Here is a 24,789-nt window from a genome sequence, read left to right as displayed (position 1 = left end):
GACGTTGTTAAGAGCATAAAAGACAAAAATCGCAAACTGGGAGAAAACACTTGTAGGACACATAACAAAGGAATATATCCAGAATGCATGCTTTAAAAAACGTCCCAAAACTCAACCAAATAATTCAATTTAAAAAGAGAGAGAAATAATATGAATGGACAGTACACCAGAGAATATACAGATGCTCCATATCATTAGCCCTTAGGGAAATGCTACCTAAAACCACAATGAGGTATTATGTATGACCTACTGTCTCTATTGCTGTAACAAATTATCCCCCAATTTAGCAACTTAAAACAACATACATTCATGATCTCACTTTCTATGGGTCATGGTTTTAGGCACAGCTTCAGTGGGTCCTCAGTTGTAGAGTCTTTCATAAGGTTTCAGTCAGGGTGTTGGCTCTGCCGGAAGTGGGGGCAGCCTCAAATGGAAGCTCCATTGGCAAAGGACCTGCTGCCAAGCATGGTTATTGGTAGGATTCAGTCACTTAATGGCTATTGAAATTTGGGTCTTAATTTCTTGCTGGTTCTTGGCTGAAGACTGCCTTAATCCTTTGCCAGGTGGATCTCTCCATCAGGGTAAACTCTCAAGAAAAGCCAGCAGGAGAAGGTCAGCAAAATAGAAGTCACAGTCTTTTGTAATCTAATCACAAAAGTAATGCCCCCATTGTGCTGCCATAATCATTTCAGTTTAAGAAAATGAAAAGGGAATTAATATAGTTAGTATTTCTCATTCTGTTTGTTAGCAAGTTATTGGGTCCAACCTAAACTCAAGAGGAGAGGATTATCCAAGGGTGTGATTATCTGGGAGAGTAACACCACGGGAGCCATGTCAGAAGCACCCTTCTACATATCCTTTATAGACTAGCTAAAATTTTTAAAATACCAACAATACTAAGAGCTACCAAGGGAGCAAAGCAATGAGCACTTTCATACATTGCTGGTGGGAATGCAAAATGTTACAGCCATTCTGGAAAACTGACAGTTTCCTACAATGTTAAACAGAGTATATGACCCAGCAATTCCACTTCTAGACATTTATCCTAGAAAAATGAAAACTTACATTCACACAAAACATGTACCAAATGTATACAGCAGCATTCATAATTACCCAAAGCTGGAACCAATCCAAATGTCCCTGAATGGGTAAATGGATAAATCAATTGTGGTATCCACAAAATAGATACTATGCAGCAATACAAGAGAATGAGATGAACTACTGATGCATGCAACATGGATGAATCATAAATGAATTATTCTAAGTGAAAGAACTCTGTCTCCAAAGGTTACATACTGTGTAATTTCATGTAAAGGACATAGGACAATCTGGAAAAGGCAAAAATAAATAGAGAACAGATCAGTGGTTGCCAGGGTTAGGGGCGGGGGGAGAAATCGGAATACTAATTAGCCAGGAATAGTATATTTGACAATAAAAAGCACAGAGATGGTTTCTGAACCTAAAGAGAAAGAGATGGCACCCAGACACTAACAAATCTTCATGTGTCCTGACTGGACAATAAACATATGCCTCTTCGCTACCTGGTCTAAATCTTCATCAGTATATCACTATGCCTTACATGAACCCATGAAATTGTTGACGCATTCTAAAATAAAATTGTTTATAAAGACAGAGGGTATGCAAAAAATATTTGCCAGGACATTTGCCCATCCTGATAGATACTTCTCCTTGATCGAAGGAGAGGACATTTGCTGGGACCAGTGAGACACAAACCGCATGCAATAAGAAGCCCCCCCTGAAGTACGTAGAGATTTTGCACAGGGAAATATTTAATCTTCTAGACATTGAGAAATGAATATATTTTTGTAATAGACAGAGACAAGGGTAGAGACCGCAATGGTAAAAAGTTGAAAATCATTGTTGCATTTATTGCTTGCTAACTACATACTTGGAATGATTTGAAGTGTTTTGCCCATATTAGTTAAGTTAATCCTCCGCAAAATCCCAAAGAGGCAGATACCATTATTATCCATACTTTACAAATGAGGAAAATGGAGCCCAGAGAAGTTATACAAAATAACACAGCTAATAAGGATTCGAGATCAGGAAGACTCGGCCCCAGAGCCAGGTTCTTAATCCTTCTTTGCACTTCCTTTGCATTATAAGAACATGAAAGGGAAATTGGTATTGTTAGTATTTATGTACCAGCCATGGTGCAATATGTTTTATAATCAAAACCATTTATTATCCTCATTATGGCCCTAGTGGTGGAACCAGGCTGCTATTCCGTTTTTACTGAAAAAGAAAACCAAGGTACAGAGATTTTATACCATCTTATACTGTATAGTGATGGTTTCAGAATTTGAACCCAGGTCTGTCTTTGAAAGTTCTTGTCTTTCTATTCTCAAATGCTAAACTTTGGGGGATGAGAGGAATGGGGGAGTGAGGAAGGACTTACTTGCCTTCACTGATTTTTTCTTCTTTTCTTTTCTTTTCTTTTTTTTTTTTTATTACAAAAGACTGGAATCAAAACTCTCTAGGAAATCCTCAAGTAACTTTAGGAAGTTTTACAGGTACACAGATTTCTTGCCACCAAATCTAGGAAAAGGTGACAAATAAGTGAGAGTCACAATTACATTATGACTCTTCAAGGGGAAGAATTTTAGGAACATAGAACAAAATCTTGCCCCCATTCTAGACGGGAAAGAGAACTTGCAGAATCAAGAGTATGTAGTATCCGCACGCCGATTCTAAGAACCGAGAAAACCAAGAATATCTACCTTGAAAAATAGAGATCTGCCCACCCAGGGCCTTGTGTAAAATCCTATGTGAGTAAAGACTAAAATCCATTCTTCAGGCAGCAAAGATTACTTTGGGACCCAGAAAAACTGTTGAAGGAGAAATAAAATGGGGGGTAAGAACATCACTCACAGAAGCTCCAAGGTCCACTGTTGTCTGAGTTTATAGAGCAAGACTCTGCAATGCCTAATGGCTAGGTAACCTCATTCAGCTCTATGTATATCAGTATATGAACTTTTCTAACTGAAAATTGTAATTTGTCATATGTCGTAAATAGGCATCCAAAAGCTCAGAAGAGAGGTCCTAAATTTTTAATAACCATGGCAATATCCTTTATAATACCTCAAACTTACAAGAATATAAAATTCACAGAAATCATTATATATATAAATTGTATATATAATTATATGAATTATAAATATATATGAATGAATGTCTTGAATATAGCTGAGCCCCTTAGTACATATCTTCAAATTTAGAAACTCAAGTGTGAAAAACACCGCAAATGTTTGAGTGTGGTAAGGGCTTCAGCTAGAGTATGGATTTTTTATTACATCAGACAATCCACACAGGGGAGAATGTGTTAAGAGCTTTAGCAGAATTTATCTTAGAGTTTACACAGAAGGTCCTTACAAATGTGATGAGTGGGTTGTGGATGTCAGAAGTATGAAAATATTTGCAATCATGAAAGTGCTGTGGGATTCTTAGGGGAAAATGGTAGACTAGGAGGATCCTGAGTTCACCTTGTCCCATGGACACACCGAGGCAACATCTATGCAACTAACTCTGTATAGGACCTGAAGACTGACAAACAGATCTTTCATAACTCGTTGTAGAGGGAATGCCATGTGGAAGAGAGTAGAAGGGGCAGAGACGTGGTCAGGAACCAAGCCCCCAGCCTGACCGCTACAAATGGGAACAAACCCAGGAACATGGGGGTCAGACTGCACACTGGGAAGCCCTGGCCCTGGGGACCTACGCTGAGATGACTTCCTATAAATCTGGCTTTGGAAGTTAGTAGGGCTTAACTCCAGGAGCATTAGAAATTGGTGCAGCGTAATTGAGGGAGAGAAAAAGGGTATTAGGAAATGAAGTCCCCACATTTAAAGGGCCAGCAAGCTAAATAACTCGGCCTGGGGTACAGCACAGAAAGAGCAGTTTGAAAAGTGCCTGGGATACAGGTGAAGGCGATGTATCGACTCATCTTAGAATGTGTCAGATTGTAAAGATCTACAGCTTTCTCCAGGAAAAAAATTGCTGGAAAGTATCATTTTCCCTGCCCTCCCCCAGCCTAGATGGATGGATGTTTACAGAGCCCACTCTAACACTCTCCGTCCCTGCTACCTTGCTTGTACTGCAGTGTCCTGCCCCAGCATCCCCCACATACCCACCCTACCCTACCTGCCTGCCGGGACAACCATTCTTCTGAAGTGGCTTCTGCCCTACCACATCTAGCAGGCATCCCTGGCCAGGACTAGCAGCACTCCAAAGTGGCTCCTGCCCTAGGGAAGGGAGGAGATAACCCCTACACCAGTGCATCTGTGGTTCCTGCCCTTCCATGGACCTTCACGTATGGCAGAGAAGCTAGCTGCAGACAACGAGGCTGAGTGCTGACTCCATGCACCAAAGAGCCCATGACAGCAGCAGCTGGGCCTCTCAACAGTAAGGTGAGTAAACCCTACTCAGTGCGCCCATAGTAGACAAAGTTGGTCTTTGCAACTAGGTGCGATGAAGGCAAGCATGCCTCAGTCACAACAGGAAGGTGCGTGCAGCCCACACAGGGCACGCCCCTTGAAAGCCTGGTTCCGGTGACCAGAAGGGATTGTGCTACAGGGCACCATGGAAACTGTTCTGTGCAAGGGCTCTACTTCCAAAACTAAGAGATGTAGCTGACCTACCTAGTATGTGGAAACAAACAGTGTCAAACAACATGAGGAGACAAAGAAATAGGTCTCAAATGAAATAACACGAGAAAATTATGGAAGAGCTAAATGGAAGAGAGATAAGCAATAAACCCAATCAAGAGTTCAAAGTAATAGTCATTGTAAGAGTTGCCATGGGAGGGCGACTGAGCAGCCACTTTGCTGTGGAAAGCTGCATGCACTGACAACCCCCACCTGCAAACCTGGCATGACCCACACCATTTGAAAAGCACCAGCGTCCATTTTATTGCGGGTCAGATAATAGTTCCAGGCACCGCTAGGGACCGACGACCCCCACTCTCTGATCTGGAATGTCTCAAACTGGAATTCCAGCACCCCCCACTGAAGTAAACAGCCAATCCTATCCTGCCACAGTCCAAAGATGCCCTTACTTGGCTATCTGCCCACCTGAGGTCAAACCCGGAACTCTTGCACCCAAAGCACACTTTGCTCTCCCATACTAGACGCGACTTCCCTGATTCCCCATTCCAGAGTCACAGAACCTCACCCGGGAATTGCAAACTCCAATAAAGGCTCTCTTGGCTCCATAACTTGGTCTCTCTCCTCTCGCCTCTGCCTCCGTCTATTAAACCTTACAGTCATAAAGATACTAAGTAGACTTGAAAGAAGAGTGGATAGAACCAGACAGAGTTGAAGAATACAATAGGTGAAATTAAAAAATACACTGGAGAGAATCAACAGTAGATTCAAGAATGCAGAAGAATGGATCAGTGATCTGGAAGACAGGGTAATAGAAAGCAACCAAGCCAAATAGCAAAAATTAAAAAATAAGAACTGAGAATAGGTGACATCATCAAACATAATAAAATTCACAGTATGGAGAGAGACTACAGTGCAGATTTGAAGGAATAACAGCTGAAAACTTCCCTTATCTGGGGAAGGGAACAGACATCCAGGCCAAGGAAACACAGATCCTAATAAAAAGCCAAGGAGATACATGCCAAGACACATAATAATTAAACGGCAAAAAGTAATGATAAAAAGAGAATCTAAAGCAGCAAGAAAAAGGAAAACCGCTACATATGAGGGAAACCCCATAACTCTGTCAGCTGATTTTTCATGAAAACTTCACAGGCCAGAAGACATTGGCATGATATATTCAAGTGCTAAAAGTAAAAAATCTGCAACCAAGAATATTCAACCCTAGAAGGTTATTCAGAACTGAAGGAGAGAAGAAGAGTTTTTCAGACAAAAGTTAAAGGAGTTCATCATTGCCAAACTAGCCTTACAAGAAATGTTAAAGGAACATCTTTAAGTGGAAAGACAAGATCATAACTAGTAGAAAATCATGAAAGGAAAACAATTCTTAGATAAAAGCAAACATATTGTAAAGGTAGTAGATTCATCACTTAAAAGCCAGTATGGAGGTTAAAACACAAAATTGGTAAAAATCAATTACATCTACAAAAATTAGTCAAGGGATACACAAAATAAAAAGATGGGGCACCCGGGTGGCACAGTCAGTTAAACATCTGACTCTTGATTTTGGCTCAGGTCATGATCTCAGGGTGGTGAGATCGAGCCCTGCCTTGGGCTCTGTGCTGACTGTGAAGCCTGTGCCTGTGCCTGTGCCTGGGATTCTCTCTTCTTCTCCGTCTGCCCTGTCCCCACTCAGGCACATGCTCGCGCTCTCACCCTCTCAAAACAAACATACATTTTTAAAAAAGATTTAAAACATGACATATATAAAACATGGATGGGGTAGTAAAATTTTAGGTTTGAATAACTAAGGGGTGAACTTAATATAGACAGCTCTCTACATAGGATGTTATATATGAATCCAGTGTAACCAATCAAAAACCTAAAGTATATACACACAAAAAGTAAAGAAAAAGGAATCCAAGGGTATCACTAAAGAAAGCTATTAAGTCACAAGGGAAGAAAACAAGAAAAGAGGAAAGGAAGAGAAAGGGACTACAAGAACAAGCCCCCCAAATTAACAAATGGCAGTAAGTAGATACTTTAATTACTTCAAATGTAAATGAACTACACATATAAATACATACACATACACTTAGAAAACATTGCACTAAAAACATTTTTAAAAAGGTAAACGGACAAATTGCTCCAATCAAAAGACCCAGGGTGATTGAATGAAAAAAAACACAAGACCCATGTATGTACTGCCTACAAGAAACTCAATTCAGACCTAAAAACACATACAGACTGAAAGTGAAGGGACAGAAAAAGACATTCCATGCAATAGAGGGAAAAGAAAGCTGGCATAACAATACTTACAGTGGATAAAACAGATTTTAAAGACTGTCACAGTAGACAAATAATAACATTACATAATAAAGGGATCAATTCAACAAGAAGATTCAGCAATTGAAAATATCTATGAGCTACATAACTACATAACTACATAAAGTAAAAAGTAATAGACATTAAGGGAGAAACTGACAGTAATACATTAGCAGGGGACTTTAACACTATTTCCATCCATAGATACATGATCCAGACAGAAAATTAATAAAGAAATAGTGGCTTTGAAATACACATTAGGCCAGACAGACCTAACTGATACACACAGAACAGTCTATTTAAAAACAGCAGTATTGGGGTGCCTGGTTTGCTCAATCGGTTAAGCATCCAATTTTAGCTCAGGTCATGATCTCACAGTTCTTGGGTTCGAGCCCCATGTCAGGCTCTGTGTGGACAGCTCAGAGCCTGGAGCCTGCTTCAGATTCTCTCTCTTTCTCTGTCTCTCTCTCTCTCTGTCCCTCCCCCACTTGTGCTTTCTCTCTCTCAAAACTAAACTTTTTAAAAAAGACTCTCTCTCTCTCCCCTCCCCCCTGCCCCCTCCCGGCTGCTCTCCCCCACTTGCACTCTCTCTAAAATAAAATTTTTAAAAATTAAGAATAAAAGAGAAAGGGGTACCTAGGTGACTCAGTCAGTTAAGCATCTGCCTCTTGATTTTTGGCTCAGATCATGAGTTTGAGCCACACAATGGGCTCTGTGCTGAGAGTGTGGGAGTTTGCTTGAGATTCTCTCTCCCCTTCTCTCTTTGCCCCTCCACCACTCTCTCTCTCCCCCCCAAAATAAATAAACTTAAAAAATGAATAAAAGAGAGAAAGATATAAAAGATACAAATTATTTATATACAAAGATATAAATAATTATAATGCTACTGTAAAATTATACACAAAAAAATTGGATGCCCTAGAATAGAAAATGCCTAGAAACATATAATCTTCCAAAACTGAATTTGGAAAAAATAGAAAATCTGAATAGACTGATTACTAGTAACAAAATTGAATTGGCAGTCAAAATACTCCCAACAGCAACACCTGGGTGGCTCAGTTGGTTAAGTGCCCAACTTCAGCTCAGGTCATGATCTCTCAGTTCACTAGTTTTGAGTTTGAGCTCCGCATCCGGCTCTGTGCTGACAGCTCAGAGCCTGGAGCCTGCTTCTGATTCTGGGTCTCCCTCTCTCTCTGCCTTACCCTGTTTGTCTCAAAAATAAAGACATTTAAAGAAAATACACTCCCCAAAAAAGTCAACGACCAGATGGCTTCACAGGTAAATTCTACAGAACAGTTAAAGGACAGTTAGTACCTAGTACCTATTCTTCTCAAACTGTTCCAAAATATAGAAGAATAAGGAAAACTTCTAAATTCATTCTATGAAGCCAGCATTACCCAGATACCAAAGCCAAAGACACTGCAGAAAAGCAAACTACAGGCCAATACCCCTGATGAACATAAAATGCAGAAATCCTTAACAAAATAGTAGCAAACCAAATTCAACAATGCATTATAAGGATCATTCTCCACAACCAGGTAGGATTTATTCTGTGAAGGAAAGGGTGGTTCCGTTTTTACAAAATCAATACGATATATCACATTAACAAGATAAGAACCACATGATTATCTCAATAGATGCAGGAAAAGCATTTGACAAAATACAACATCCATTTGTGATGAAAGCTCTTGACAGAGTGGATTTAGAGGGGATATACCTCAACATAATAAAGGCCATATATGACAAACCCACAGCTAACATCATAGTCAATGATAAAAAACTGAAACATTGCCCCTAAGATCAGGAACAAGATCTCTCACCACTTTTATTTAACATAGTACTTGAAATTCTTGCTGCAGTAATCAGACAAGAAAAAGAAATAAAAGGCAACCAAGGTGGTAAGGAAGAAGTTAAACTTTCACAATTTGCAGGTGACATAATACTATATACAGAAAACCCTAAAAACTACACCCAAAAAAACCTATTAAAACAATAAACTTGCAGGTGAAATTTAATAAACAAATCTGTTGTATTTCTATACACCAATAAGTGTATAGAAGTGTATAGAAAGGTGTCAGAAAGAGAAATTAAGAAACAATCTTATTTATATTTGCACTAAAAAGAATAAAATAAGAAATAAGTCTAACCAAGGAGATGAAAGACCTTCACTCTGAAAACTAGAAGACATTGATCAGAGAAATTAAAGACAACACAATAAATGGAAATATAGAGCATGCTCATAGATTGGGAGAACGTTATTAAAATGTCCATACTATCCAAAGCAATCTATAAATTTAATACAATCCCTATCAAAATACCAATAGCATTTTTCAAATGCTTTTGAAGATATGGAACCACAAAAGACTGAATAGCCAAAGCAAACTTGAGAAAGAACAAAGCTAGAGGTATCACATTCCCAGATTTCATGACATACTGTGAAGCAGGAGTGATCAAAACGGTATGTTCCCTACATGAAATTAGATGCAACTATCAATGGAACAGGATAGAAAGCCCATAAATAAACCCATGTCTATATGGTCAATTAATCTAAGACAAAGGAGGCAGGAATATACAGTGGGGAAAAGAAAGTCTTTTCAATAATAAAATGGTAGTGGGAAAATTGGACAGCTACATGCAAAAGAATGAAACTCAACTACTTTCTTACACCACCCATAAAAATACACTCAAAATGGATTAAACACCTGCATGTGAGACCTGAAGCCATAAAACTCCTAAAAGAAAACATAGGCAATGATCTCTTAGACATCAACCTTAGCAACATATTTATGAATGTTTCTGCAGGTGAGGGAAACAAAAGAAAAAATAAACTATTAGGACTACACCAAAATAAAAAGCTTTGGCTTAGGAAAATATACACAGAACTTATACAATTCAACACCAATAAAACAAACAACAAAATTAAAAATGGACAGAGGACCTGAATAGACATCGTTCCAAAGAAGACATCCAGGTCGCCAGACACGTGAAAAGATGCTCAATATCACTAATTAGAAGAAAATGCAAGTCAAAACTATAATGAGGGGCAACTGGGTGGCTCAGTTAAGTGTCTGACTTGTGATTTCAGCTCAGGTCATGATCTCACAGTTCATGAGATCAAGCCCCACGTTGGCTCTGCACTGCCCCACTCAGGTGTGCCCTCTCTCAAAATAAATATTAAATAAATAAAACATTCTATTTAAAAAACTACAATGAGGGGCACCTGAGTGGCTTAGTCAGTTGAGCAACTGACTTCAGCTCAGGTCATGATCTCACAGGTGATGAGTTCAAGTGCCATATTGGGTTTGCTGCTATCAGATCCTTTGTTCCCCTCTCTTTCCGCCCCTCCCCTGCTCATGTCTGCGTCAAAAATAAAAATAAAACATTAAATAAAACTGCAATGAGATGATCACCTCCCAGCAGCCAGAATAGCTAGTATCAAACAGACAAGAAATACAAGTGTTGTTGAGGAGGCACAGAAGAGAGAATCTTCATATGCTGTTGGTGAGAATGTATTTTTGCACAACCACTGAGGAAAACAGTATGGAGGTTCCTTAAAAAATTAAAAATAGCAATGCCTTATGATCCAGCAATTCTGTTACTGGGTATTTACTCCAAGAAAACAAACACTAATTCAAAGGGTGCCTGGGTGGCTCAGTCAGTTGAGCATCTGATTCTTGATTTTGGCTCAGGTCATGAGCTCACAGTTCAGAAGTTTGAGCCCTGCATCCAGCTCTATGCTGACAGTGTGCGGCCTGCTTGGGGTTCTCTCTCTCTGTCTCTCTCTCTCCCCCCTCCTACCTCTCTCCCCCTCCCCTGCTCATGCTTGCTCTCTCCTGCTCAAAATAGACTTTTTAAAAAAAACACAAATTCAGGGACACCTGGGTGGCTCAGTCGGTTAAACATCCAACTTTGGCTCAGGTTATGATCTTGATGTTCACGAGTTCAAGCCCTGTGCTAGGCTCTGTGCTGACAGCTCAGAGCCTGGAGCCTGCTTCAGATCCCGTGTCTCCCTGTCTCTCTGCCCCTCGCCAACTTGTTCTCTCTCTCTCCTGTGCTCTCGCCTTCAAAAACAAACATTAAAAAAATTAAAATAAAACACTAATTCAAAAAGATATGTGCATCCCTATATTTATTGTAGCATTATTTATAATACCCAAGATACGGAAGCAACCCAAGTGTCCATGGATAGATGAACAGATAAAAAAGATGTAATACACACACACACACACACACTGGAATATTACTCAGCCATAAAATAGAAGGAAATCTTGCCATTTGCAACATGAATGGATCTAGATGGTATTATGCTAAATGAAATAAATCAGAGAAAGACAAATAACCATATGATTTCACTTATAGGTGGAATCTAAAGAATAAAACAGACAGCAAGAAGAAAAACCCCAAGGACTCTCAGTTACAGAAAACAAACTGGTGGTTGCCAGAGGGAAACTGGATGGGAGAAGGGGGGAAATTGGTGATGGAATTAAGAGGTACAAATGCGCAGTTAGAAGATAAATAAGCCATAAAGATGAGCTGTACAACATAGGGAACGTAGTGAATAATGTAATAACATTGTAGGGTGACAGTCAATGCAAACCATGGCAAGTGTAGTCACTAAGTTATTTTTTAAATGGTATCAGTAAAGGAAAGTCCTACGCAGCAGTCAACTTTTGTAGTACCACATAGCTGGCCCTCTCTCCCAGCCTCCTCCCCTCCTTTTTTTTTTTTTTTAATATTTTTTTAAAATTTGGGAGAGTGAGCAGAGAGCAAACTGGGAGAGGGGCAGAAGGGAGAGAAAAAGAAAGAGAGGGAGGGAGAGATTTTCAAGCAGGCTCCATGTGCAACACAGAGCCTGATGTGGGGCTTGATCTCATGAACCAGGAGATCATGACCTGAGCTGAAATCAAGAGTCAGATGCTCAATGGACTGAGCCACCCAGGTTCCCCCCTCTCTGCCAGTTCTGAATACAATTTTATTACATCCCTACATCTAGGATACTGAGCCAAGCTTTGGTTAATTTAGTCATATTATTCTAGGTAAATGAATTGCAACCCTCAAAATGAATTTATGCAATGCTGATATTCATTTAATTCCAAATATTGTTAACCTCCCAGCCAGAAAGTCCGTGGAGCCACTTTACTCACTTGCTTTAAAATGTCCAGAGCTTCAGTTACCCATTCAAATGGACTTAAATTCAACCATGAATTGTCCTTGACAGTCTAATTGGATGGATATATTTAGTAAATGTTCCTGCACTGAAAGCCGTTCACGCATGTAAGAGGCATTCACGGAGTGCCAGTCCCATGCCAGGCAATCTGATGGGTAAAGGCTGGCCTACTCCTTCCACCTCCACGCGCCCCTCTGTGTGGTCTGGAAATGCCTGTCCTCTCTGTGAGTCAGCTAAGGTTGGCAAGTACAATGCAGGTCATTTGGAGCATTCTGGATTTTCAATAAGAATTGACATTTTTGCAGACATCAATGGGATCAGTTACAGCAGGATTCTGTTTATTCATCTTCTGTGAATGACTGGAACTCAGGCTTCCTGGAAGGTGCTCAGGATAGTAGGATAAAGTATGGATGGCCTAGAAAATTAGGTAGAGGTCTGTGACTTAAAGCAGTGAATAAGGGGGGGGGTGGTGCCAGGGTGGCTCAGTTGGTTGGGCAGCCAACTTCGGCTCAGGTCATGATCTCACGGTCTGTGGGTTTGAACCCCACATCGAGCTCTGTGCTGGCAGCTTGGAGCCTGCTTCAGATTCTGTGTCTCCTCTCTCTGGCCCTCCCCAACTTGCATTCCATCTCTCTCAAAAAAATAAATAAATAAAATAAATATATTTTTTAAAAGCAGTGAATAAGGAATCACTTAAGGTTTTTACACCAGGTGTGGAATAAACAAGATTGGATGTCTCAGGTAGAAAACTTGGCAGAGACATTGAGATTACTCAGAGAGGGTGTGACAGCAGGAAGTGCCCCCAGGGAGTTGCATCTTTCAGTTACGGACTGATCGAGACCCAGCTCGGCAGTGTATAATAGGAAAGGACAGTATTTTCCCAGAAAAACAATAGAAAACAAGGAGGAAATTTGAGGTATACAATATAGTATTTATTCAAGCCAACACTATGGTTTCTAGGAGAGAATGCTATGAAGATAGCAAGGTCAAGGTCACTCCAAGGTTCTGAACAGAGACCATGAACAAGAGAACAGTCTGCGGTCACGTTACCAGCTTTCCCTTTTGGTGGTTCTAGGATTTTACAGAAGTTACTTGACATCACTGCCCACCACCTCCTGTCCTTCTAGTTCGGATTCTCTGGTACCCACATTCTAATCATTCTTCAATCTCAACTGGGATTTCCAGGACCTGACACCCACTGACTCCCTGACTACAGATAGATGTGTAACTACCACACATGACATGAACTCATTTGCCACTTACCTCCCATTAATATTTAGTGGGGGGTAATCTCCTGTCCTGGAAGAGAGTCCAACAGACCTATAACTTTTCTTCTCTTAGCAAACAGACAGTCCTACACTCATTTTTAGCCCCAAACCTAGGCCGATTACAGTGACAAAAATGTCCAGACATGACTTGGCGTTGTCTTCCCGCCTGCCCCAGGTGGGAACTGCTTCTGGTAGGAAGCTGGCCATGGGAAAGGGCTTCATCACTGTGTTCTCTCCTCTCTTCCTGCTCACCCCCTCCTCTCTTAGCCACTGTTGGGGACCCACCAGAGTGTAAAAATGGAGAAGGAGGAATAAAAATAGCATGTGAATGAGTGCTCCTGAAAACAGGTCTCAAGCCCTTGGGTGCAGGCTGGCCCTCTGGTTGGGTCTGGGGGATGAAGAAAGCCGGTGCTCTCATGGTGCTTTGGTTACTCAGAGGTTTTACATCACTGACACCTCTCCCCTTCGGTAAGCTTGACTCTGGAATACACTTCTGTTCAAGGTGGCTGCTTAGGATTCCTTCCTCAGCCTCTGTCCACCGAGGTCTCCTCATCCCTCCAGAGGATGCTGTTGATGGGGACCCAATACAACACTATGAGAGCTCCTTTCTAGCTTCTGGCACAGGAAACATTCGTATCTTCTCGCCACGGCACATTCAGGCATGGGATCTGTCCCAATGCAGCGAGATGCCCTGACCAGTGCCGTCAGACAGGACCTCCTCCAGCCCTCCAGACTTCCGTGTCCCCGGGGTTCCGCCCGCACTGGGTGTCCCTTTTCCCAGGTGCCTCCCAGCCTCTTGCTCCCGGCTCCGGGGGGTGGGGGGAGCTTCAAAAGCACCACAGTGGCATCCTCCCACCCCACTGCCAAAGAGGAGAGAGGACCTTCAGCTTGGCATCGGCAACACTGCCCCAAAGAAGACCCTTCACACGTCTCCGCTCTGTCTCCTCTCCCTGGCAGCAGGTGTGAGTTCTGGGAGAGATCCTTAGGTCCCCTTCTTTGTAGGTCTTCATAGCACGACTTGGGCCTCACTTTGGGATCTCACAGGTCTTGCATCTCGTCTTGCTTCAACTGGATCTTGTTGTCAAGTCAAAACTTCCATTTTAACAACTCAGGTTCACTCAGCAGAGTCCTCAGCACCCGCCGCCCCCCCCCCCCCACCCGGGGAATTCTACAGCTTGCCCATTAGCAGGCTTCGAACTTTCCAAGACAGCTGGAGAGTCAGCGCAAAGGTGCCCGAATTGCAGGGCTCTCTCTACCCACTTAGCAGCTGGATCACCTCAGGCAACTTATTTAACTTCTCCGTGCCTTATTTCCTCCCCAGCAGAATGGGCTCAGAATGGCAGGTACTTCTCAGGGTTGTTGGGAGATTAAAGGAGTGGATGCTAGCTGAGTACCTAGAAGAGCACCTGACTTCTAGGGTGCCCTCAGTGCCAGGGGTTACGAGGCCTTGCTCTTTCCGGCGGCCAGCTGCAGCCTCCTGGCTCCTGATGGCTTGCCCTCATTTTACTGGAAGAGTAAGACAACCGGAAAGGGAAGCCCTCCTCTTCCCGCCACCAAATTTGCTGGTGTGCCTGCATCGGTGCGGATATTCTTTCCTTCCTCTGTTCGTTAAAAATATCCCTGCCAAATCCCTCACCCCAACCAGTGCTGGAGACTCCACCCCATTTCCCTTTAGGGACCTGACACCCCCTTTTTCCAGTGCATACAGAGAGAGCTTTTATTTTTTTATTTATATTTTTTAAGTGTTTATTTTTGAGAAAGAGAGAGAGCACAAGCAAGGGAGGAGCAGAGAGAGAGGGAGACTCAGAATCTGAAGCAGGCTCCAGGCTCTGAGCTGTCAGCACAGAGCCTAAGGCAGGGCTCAAACTGACAAACTGTGAGATCATAACCTGAGCCGAAGCCAGACACTTAGTCAACTGAGCCACCCAGGTGCCCCACAGAGAGAACTGGGCAATGGTCATGGAGGGGGGTCACTTGTGGGGAGAAGCACTGGGTGTTATATGGAAACCAATTTGACAATAAACTATGATTTAAAAAAAATAAAAAGTAAAAATGTTAGCCATTCTAAAAAAAAAAAAGAAAGAAAAAGAAAAAAAAACCAAACAAGCCCTTCCTCGACCCTGCATCCCTCAGCAGCCTCTGCGAACACAGGCAGAAGCAGCAGGAAAGAGCCCCCCACCGCCCCCATGGGGTTACACAGAGGAGAGAGAATAAACAATGTCAAGTTCTAAACACAGCACCTAGCTTACAAGCAAACATAAACGTTAGCCGCTAGTGTTCTTGGTGCTATTATCATGGTAAACTTGGACGTTGTGCTTGCTGCCAGAGCGGAAGCTCTTCAAAAGACATGCTTTAAATCCACACCTGAGATACAATTCACATAAGTCACTATATGATAGTGACTCTATCATATATGATAGCCTGGTCCTCCTTGATCAACCAGAAGCGGCCAGCTCTGCCTGCCAGCTGGCTGGTTCTAAGGAGCTCCTCCTCCCCCTTTTAGTATTTTTTTTTTTTTCATTAACGCGTCTGCCACTCTCTCCACCCTGACTAGGAGAAAACGCTTTGGCACAAAAGAAGAGCGCTTAGGGACAAGTCCTCCCTGCAGGTTGGGGCCGCCCTCCCTGCCTTCTCGCCCCAGCGCAGGGAGAAGTCACCATGACTTGGGTGCTTTTCCCTCAACGCTGATTGACTGTTGGCAGAGGCGTGGAGGCCCCCAGGATTAGAAGGTTCCAGGCCTCTATTTTGGGGTGCAGGCAGAGCAGTCCTGCCTGGAGGCTCCTACAGCCCGAGGCGGCGCAACCCCTCCCCCACAACTCCAATACCCGCCCTGCCATGTTTTCTCAGGCCACGCGGGGAAACCTTTCGACTCCGTTCAAATCAAATCCGAATCCATTCAAACCAGAAGGAGCTGAGAAATTATATTTCTTAAGATAAGCTCTCCGAGCGTCCGCTCCTGCCTAAGGCAAGGGGCAACCTAGGGCAGAGTGAGCAGGATTCTAGAAAAGGAAGGAGGGAGGCCCGCGAGGGCCAGCACTCACCAAGCCCTGGGCCGCTTCCGGGAGGGGGGCTGAGCAGGCTGCCTTCCTTAAAAGCGAGAACGCGCTTTCTTAGGTACACCTGGGTTTCTTGCCACCTTCGGGGAGTTCCTTGATTGGGCCGGTTACCGCTGGCCTGAGAATTTCCATCACCTTGATCGGATTAGGGGTGAAATCTCCCCAGCACACCTGTGAGGGCAGGCACTCAGTGGGTTATTCTATCCACGGAACTAATTTTCTTTAACTGTCCAGTGCAGGGTGGGCTCAAGTAAAGGCAGGGTGCCTCTGCTCTGCTCCCCGAGTGAGGTCACAAGATGCAGGCACTTCGGAGGAGTTATGGGGATGTCGCCTCCGGGCCCCTGACTGACCACTTCCACCACACCCTGAAGTTGCTGACTGCCCTCTGGCTACAAGAAGTCTCTATTCTACCTCTCTGATTACTCCTTTCATCTTAAAACACTCTCCTGCAGGGATGCCTGTTTGGCTCAGTTGGTTAAGCATCTGAGTTTGGCTCAGGTCACGATCTGGTGGTTTTGTGGTTCCGTGAGTTCGAGCCCCACGTCAGGCTCTGTGCTGACAGTTTAGAGCCTGGAGTTGTTTCAGATTCCGTGTCTCCCTCTCTCTCTGCCCCTCCCCCACTCTCTCTCTTTCTCCCAAAAGTAATAAACACTTAAAAAATAATAAGTAAATAAAAATAAATAAAGCACTCTCTTGCCTTGGGTCCCATGACACCCCGCGCTCTTGGGCTACCCCCTGCCTCTGGGGCTGCTCATCTCCAGGCCACTTTGCCGGCTCCTCAATCTGACCGGAGCCATAAATGCTCTTCCTGGCTCCGAGGTGTTGTCCCTTCTCCCTTAATATGCATTTTGAAGAGTATATGTTGGCAGAAGCCCTCAAATGGCAGCATCACTCCGTTTTCTCTCCCGAGCTGCCGGCAGACAACCCAAATGCCAACGCATACCCTACAGTGCACTTGATTCTTAACAGCTTGAAACCAGGACTCTCCACCTTCCCATTCTTTGTCCCATCACACAAAACTTTTTTATTTATTTTTGAGAGAGAGAGAGTGAGAGAGAGAGAATCTCAAGCAGGCTCCATACGTTCAGCACGAAGCCCACTGTGGGTCTTGAACTCACCAACCGTGAGATCACGACCTGAGCCAAAACCAAAGTCAGACGCTTGACCGACTGAGCCACCCAGGGGCCCCAAACCTGCTCTTCTAATTCCCCATGTACCCTGCTGCCCAAGTCGGAAAACTTGAATGCTAAGCTTACTTCTCCCTGTATCTCACTCCCGAGTGAGTAAGTTCCACCCATTCTGCATCCTTAATTTGTCTCACTGTCCCCTCCCTCCGCACGCCCTGCGAGGCGGAGACCACGGAGACCACACTACGACATCTGGCTCCACGTCCTGTGCCCCTTGCTTCCCCTTCGGTGTAGTCTGCATGCGGGATCGGAGCAGGGTTTCCAAAACATGATTCTAACCCCGTCTTTCTCCTTCTCACAAGCTTTCAGACCCTCCAGCATTTCGCAGGATGAAGTCCATTCTCTCTGTAAGGGGGCTCACAGAGCCCTGGAGGAGAGACCGCACCTCAGCTCTTCAGCATCGCTCTTGCAGAAACTCCCAACCCTCCCCTGGCAATGGCCGTGTAACCACAGGGCGCTCTCTTGATGCCAGGTCTTCTTCTGTGCTGTGTCTTTTCCCTGGACATTGCTGCCGTAACAACCCCACACCTTCAGCTCTGCTAGTTCTGCACACACACGCCCCCACCTTAATTTTGGAGCCCAGGCGAGGGCTCCGGATGTGCTCCGGCCACTGCGCGGGCTCTCTCATTCTCCTTATAGGTGTCCCCTGGGAAGTCTCTCTTTCCAGGGCCACCAGGCTGGCTTGGCACCTCCCATGTGCTTCTAACGGCACCGGGCCTCCCCTATCAGCACTTTTCACAGGGTTTCTGATAACCGTTGCTTGTGTCCCATCAGATGGTAACCATTTCCTGACCGCAGAGCGTTGTTGTCCTATCGGTTCCATTTCTCTGGAGAGCCGTGACTCACACAGTCTATTCGGAGCCCAGAAGTTCATGCACACACATACGCACAGTAACAGGACACGGTTCACTGATAAAGCAGAAGTTCCGCTCCAAGGTGGGCGGCTTCATAATCCTATCACCTCCGCTTCTGCCCTGAATCAGAGGAACGAAAGAAACACATATTTTTCAAGTTTTTACTTATTTATTTTGGTGGGGGAAGAGAGAAGGCAAGCAGGAGCAGGGGAGGGGCAGAGAGAGAGAGGGAGAGAGAGAATTCCAAGCAGACTCCACACCAGCAGCACAGAGCCTGACATGGGGCTTGATCTCACAAATGGCGAGATCATGATCTGAGCCAAAATCAAGAGTCAGAGGCTTAACTGACTGAGCCACCGGGCCTTTCCTCCTCTGGAAGACGCTCAGAAATGGCTACATTGATATCTTTGTTTAAGGAAAAAGTGCTCAGGGGCGCCTGGGTGGCTCAGTTGGTTAAGCCTCTGGCTCTTGTTTGAGGCTCAGGTCGTGATCTCACGGTTTTGCTGAGTTCGAGCCCTGGGTCAGGATCCACACTGGCAGCACAGAATCTCTGTCTCCTCTCTCTCTGGTCCTCCTCCACTTGTGCTGTCACTGTTGCTCTCAAAAACTTAAAATAAATTTGTTTTTCATCTATTATAATACTGGGAATCAAGAAGGGGTTTCCTCAGTGGATCAGAAATGATTAGGAATCCCTGAAAGCCAGAGTTAGGTTGGCTAACAGGGATGCATCAGTGACAAAGATGAGTACACGAGAATCCCAAACATTTGAGGAATTCTAAAACCATAAAAGAGAGAGGCACAACGGAGACAGAAGTAGTGGTCGTGGCTGCTGTCATTACATCCATGTCCCCTTCTATGCCCATCCCATTTCTCGATATAGTCATTTAATGACAAGAGCACAGAACCAGGTGTCTGGATTCTGGTTCTGGGACTGTTCAAAGGCTGTGTGGCCCTGGGAAGCTGTCTATCCCTCTCTGGGCATAGTTTCTTCTTCCCTAAAAATGAAGGTAAAACCCTCGTCCTGTAAATTTCTAGCGGGACAGAGTGAGAAAGGTATGGGAACAGCTAATACAATGACCAGTAGGAAGCTCTAAACTCTCCTCAATCCCTTCTTCTGCTCCAAGACCTTCTTCTCCGTACCCAGGCCTAGATGGAATCTCAATGGTTCCTCAGTGAGTGGGTCAGTATTGCTTTTCCTTTCACATTCAATCTCTTTCCTGGACACACACAGCAGGCTTTCTTGTGGTAGTGAGGGAAGGGGCTTTTTCTAAATTCTGGCAATGGCTGGACAGGGACAGAAGATGCCTGTCAAGAGAGTGGCCACCTCCCTCACCTCCATCTAGGGTGGACCCTAATGGGCAGACGGGCCCCCGCCACTCCCTGGAGACCCCTGCACTAAGACCCACTGCCAATCTGCCTAGGACTGGTTTTATGAGCTCTGGATTGGGTTCTGCCCAAACCAAGTCCCTAACTGACTGGGGGTGACTTTGGACAACCCTCTGGGCCTTTGCTTCGTAATTCTTAAAGCTGTACTTGAGGATCTCAAAAGCACCTTCCAAGTCAAAATGCTGTAGAATCTTGGACTCTCTTCTGATGGAATCTGAGTCACAATGGAATCAAGCAAAGAGAGAATGCAGAACACCAAAGCCAGCACACAGACCCTCATTTCTCACCCGCGAGCCATGCAGAAGCTGCCTTGCCTCGCTCCTGCTCAGCGTCCTCCTCAGCACACTCCTCCCGGCCCCTCCCTGCCCCCTGTCCTGCCTCCTGTCCCTATGACTTCCCTGTCTCTGCAGCCTGTGCCTGCCTCCGTCATCAGTCATTCAGACCAACCTGGTTCTTTTCCTTCCTCATGCTCAGACCACCTGCCTCCTCTTACGGGTCTCACCCCTTCCCACCTCCCCGCCTTGGGCTCCTCCACCCTTGCCTGCCCCCCTGCTCCTCCCACCCACTGCCTCCCCTCTCTCCCTCTCACCTCCATCCGCCGCCCCTTCCGGCTGGCCCCCCTCTCCTCCCACACCTCTCCCTTTCGCCCTACTCCTCACCCTTCTTCTTCCCCCAACTGCACAGGCCTTGGGTCCAGATAGGCCCCCCCTGCTCCTGCTCCAACATGTGCCCCATGTGCCCCAGGCCTGATGATTCCCACACTCCGTCATGGCGGTCTCGCATCCCTCACAGACATCCTGGGAAGGTGGTGCCCAGCATCCTGGTGACATGGTGAACACAGGGGACACTGGATGATGACTGTCAGGCATACGACCAGGAGGGGCACTCCCACAGGTAAGGGTCTTTTCCCCCTGGTTATCTTGCTGCCTGAGGATAGCGTAGGCCTCCATGCCCATTCCTTACATCATATAAAATGAGGATCTTATTATTCTTACTTAAGAGATTCCACAGGAAATAGGGCTGGGGGAGAATGGAGCTGGGTGCCGTGTGCACCCCCAGGTCTAGGTCAGCATGGCATCAGCATGGGAGGTCCAGGTAGCTTCGGCCTGATGATGGTGTGGATGGAATGTTCTGAGATGTTCTGTTTTCCAGCCCTTTTATGCAATCTGAAAAACTCGGTTCTGATCTCTCAGTTTGCTTCCATATCATGTTGATGGGTTGACGTCCATTCGGTCATAGAACACATTTCTCTTGGGATGAGAAACTGTTTTTCAAGTTTGTTTGTTTAGAGAGGCGGAGAGAGACAGAGAGAGAATCCCAAGCTAGCTCCACACTCAGCGTGGAGCCCATCACAGGGCTTGACCCCTAGAACCATGAGATCATGACCTGAGCCAAAACCAGGAGTCAGCACTTAGCTCCCTGAACCACCCAGGTGCCCTGACTCCTGGCTCCTAACATGCTTTTATCATTGGTCTGGGAAAGGCCCCTCTCTTGTTCTAATTATTCACATTTATGCCCATTTCTCACTTCTCCCTTTTTTATGAAAACACCACTCAAAATATTTTGACACGTATGTGTATGTATTCTCACAAAATCTGTGGTGCTATTTTGTGAGCTGTATTTTTAATTTTCATACGTGAGATTAGGCACCAAGCTTCATTCTGTTTACTACCTTTCACCCAGCACTCTATTTTCAAGATGTGCCTATGGGTGTGTGTGCGTGTGCGTGTGCGTGTGTGTGTGTGTGATCTCCGCTTCTAACTTCTGCACTGTCTCCTGCCCAGCATCTCCCCCACATTACCCCCATCCTTTTCCCCAAGGGCAGCCACACACCCTGATGCTCTGACTCGTCACCACTGTGGACAATTCCAGCCATCCTTGTGCAGGCCCACTTGTGCCACCACGTGAGAGTTCTAGGGACGGGTGCCCACACAGAACACTGAGCTAAAGGGCCTAATCTTCTTTCATTCACATACAAGTGTTCTTGTCAGGATGAGAAATTGTTCATTAAATACATTCATAAGGTGAGTCCAGTAAGCTCCTTCTAAGCCATTCTGTGCCCAGAACCTAGGAAATGAGATGATTTGATCAAACCTATAAGATAACTTTTGGCCTTTTATAATCATCCTATATTTCATAAATTTTCCTGGATCTCAGGAGATTTTTTTTATCAGTTTCTGGAGTTTTGAGACAAGCACACACACATACGAATCAAGACTATAGACTCTCTACTTCACCGCCAGCACCAACCACCGTTAGCTAATGGGTCAACGGCCTATTGTCGGGCTTTATTTATACAAGAGCTGCTTGCCGGACATCTTCTGCAACTTCTTTGCAATTTGTTCTTATAATTATTAGTCTTACTAATTACAGTCGTTGCTGGCACTATTCCAGTCCATAATGCCTCACGCTTTCAGCAGCTGTCGGGATCTTCAGCATGTTCCTTTTCCTCAAGGGGGTTCCCCTCCCTATGTCCCTCATCTTTGTCTGGGGGGCTGGCCAGTCTTGAGGGGCACCTCCCTTGGTAAATGTCCTCTTACACCACCTGGGCCTCTGACTAAACCATGGAAGATGCAGGACGGGTGATGGCTGAGCTGGAGATAATGCACCCCCCCTCAGAGAGACCAAGGCTGGGGTTTCCCGGGAAGCTTCCTTCCAAGTGAACCATCTCATCTATATCCCAGCAAAATCCAGAATGATCCTCTACGACCACCAAGGCTTTTGCACTCTGAAAACGCACCTTTTGCAGGAAGAGGGAAGGTTTCCGATGTTTTTTTTTTTTATCAAAGCCGTGATCTTTTCAAAAGGCCCTTACCCTGAAATGTACAAGATAGCATTGCTAAATGTACATGCCTGTATAATCACCATCACATCCAGATATAAGATCACCCTCAAATGTCTTTGTGGTCCTTTGCAGTCAATACCATCCACCCTGAATCCTAAGGAAACACTGACTGGCATTTTGTCCCTGTAGATGAGTCTTCTGTGGTCAGGACTTTCATATAACAGGATTTACCCTTGCATACCTAATTTCATTCGTTCAGTAAGCTGTTTTTGCCATTCATCCATGATACTTTGTATATCTGTAGTTCATTCTATTTAGTGCTGAATGGGATCCCATTATATTAAATACCAAACTGTGTTTCCATTGCACTTATTGCCAGGTGTGACAGTTGTCCATTTGTTGCCTCTCAACTCCAAATCTACCCTTCATTACCTGCTCTGCAGTAGTAAGATAGCTCTGAAGCAGTTCTCACTTGCACTGAGAACAATATTGAGCGATGGCAGTAGATGGCGCTGGAGGGACGCGGCAGGAGGAAGAAACTCCCCTTCCAGGGGCCCAAGGTGCTTGTTTGCTTCGGCTCCTCTGACTGCACTTGCTACCAGAGATGCATGCGTGGGCACATACTCCGCGCTGCCCCAGGTATGCATCCAGAGCACACAATGCCTGTGGGCTCGCGCCTCCGGCCTAGCCCAGTGCCCACTTCACTGCAGCCCTCCCGTCGTGGACTCCGCAAACCTCAGGCCTCCGTGCCCCGCTGGTGAGCAGACCATTGACTCCCCTGTGCGCCAGCCTGCCGGCCTCTGCCCACCGGATCCCGTTGGTCCTCCAGAGACAGGCACACGCGCCCCAGGCCTCATCACTCTGCCTGCAAGTAGGTTCCTGACTCGGACTCTCCCGAAATCCTCCCTGCTAGCTTCTGCCACCAGCACCCCAGAGGGACGTTTGACGCTGACCTGGACACCATCCGCCAGACCTTACACACTTATCAGCAAGGTGTGAATCCCAGCTTGCAGGAGAGGCCCCTCTTCCCATGTGTTCCCTCCCCGGATAGTCTCCTGCCTTAGAATTCTCTGTAGAGTTCTCCTAGCGTGTCTCCACTGCTAAGGTAATGCTTTCCAAAATTAAATTTTCCTTATTCAAATTACTGTGTGGTTCCGGTGCTCTGGTTGAACCTTAACAGATACATTAGACGTTCATAGTGCTTCACATTTTGGGGCTGTTATGAATAAAGCGGCCATGAACATTTTTGTCTTTGGGTGGACATATGAGGTCATTTTTCCTAGAAGAGGAATTTCTGGGTCATGTGGTAAGTGTGTAAGACATTTAAAAGAAATGGCCAAACCGTTTTCCAAAGTGGTCGTACCATTTTATATTTCCAGCAAAATCGCTGCTCACATCCATGCCAGCACTTCATATTGCTGGTCTTTCATTTGAGCCATTCCAGTGGGTATGCAGCTCCCTGACAAATAATGGTGATGAGTGGTTTTGTTTTAATGTTTATTTATTTTTGAGAGAGAGAAACAGAGAGTGAGAGCACGTGAGCAAGTGGGGGAGGGGCAGAGAGCGAAGAGGCACAGAATCCAAAGCAGGCTCCAGGCTCTAAGCTGTCAGCACAGAGCCCAATGTGGGGCTTGAACTCACAAACTGAGATCATGACCTGAGCCAAAGTCAGTCGCTTCACCGATGAGTGAGCCACCCAGGCACCCCTTTTTAATTTTTTTAATGTTTATTTATTTTTGAGAGAGAGATACGAGTATGAGCAGGGAAGCGGCAGACAGAGAGGGAGACACAGAATCTAAAGCAGGTTCCAGGCTCTGAGATGTCAGCACAGAGCCTGACACGGGGCTTGAACTCACGAACCACAAGATCATGACCTGAGCTGAAGTTGGCTGCTTAACTGACTGAGCCACCCAACGCCCAGATGATGAGTATCTTTCTACGTGCCAGTTGGCAATTTGTATATCTTCATTTGTGACACATTTGTTCTGACCGTTTGCCCATTTTTACTTTGGTTCTCTTATGAAATTATCATTTTATTAGGAGGCTTAATGGTGTCTTTAAAGAGATTTTAGTTTTGATGAAATCCAATTTATATTTCAGGGTTAGTGCTTTTTATGTTCTAAGAAACCACTGTCTACC

The 24,789-nt window shown here is 44.9% G+C and overlaps 1 protein-coding gene across 1 annotated transcript; it reads left to right on the top strand.

Annotated features, from left to right (window-relative positions):
* Positions 1-20,452: 20,452 nt before the first annotated feature.
* Positions 20,453-23,761, top strand: LOC115300303. Its single transcript, XM_029949971.1, has 2 exons — positions 20,453-20,759; positions 23,030-23,761. Exons 1-2 carry the CDS (start codon positions 20,717-20,719, stop codon positions 23,647-23,649), a joined length of 663 nt encoding a protein of 220 aa, XP_029805831.1. The 5' UTR covers positions 20,453-20,716; the 3' UTR covers positions 23,650-23,761.
* Positions 23,762-24,789: the final 1,028 nt, after the last annotated feature.

The sequence above is a fragment of the Suricata suricatta genome, chromosome 8 (genome assembly GCF_006229205.1).
Source record: "Suricata suricatta isolate VVHF042 chromosome 8, meerkat_22Aug2017_6uvM2_HiC, whole genome shotgun sequence".
Taxonomy (NCBI): domain Eukaryota; kingdom Metazoa; phylum Chordata; class Mammalia; order Carnivora; family Herpestidae; genus Suricata; species Suricata suricatta.
The sequence above is the reverse complement of the archived record's forward strand: the minus strand, read 5'-3'. Positions and strand labels throughout refer to the sequence as shown.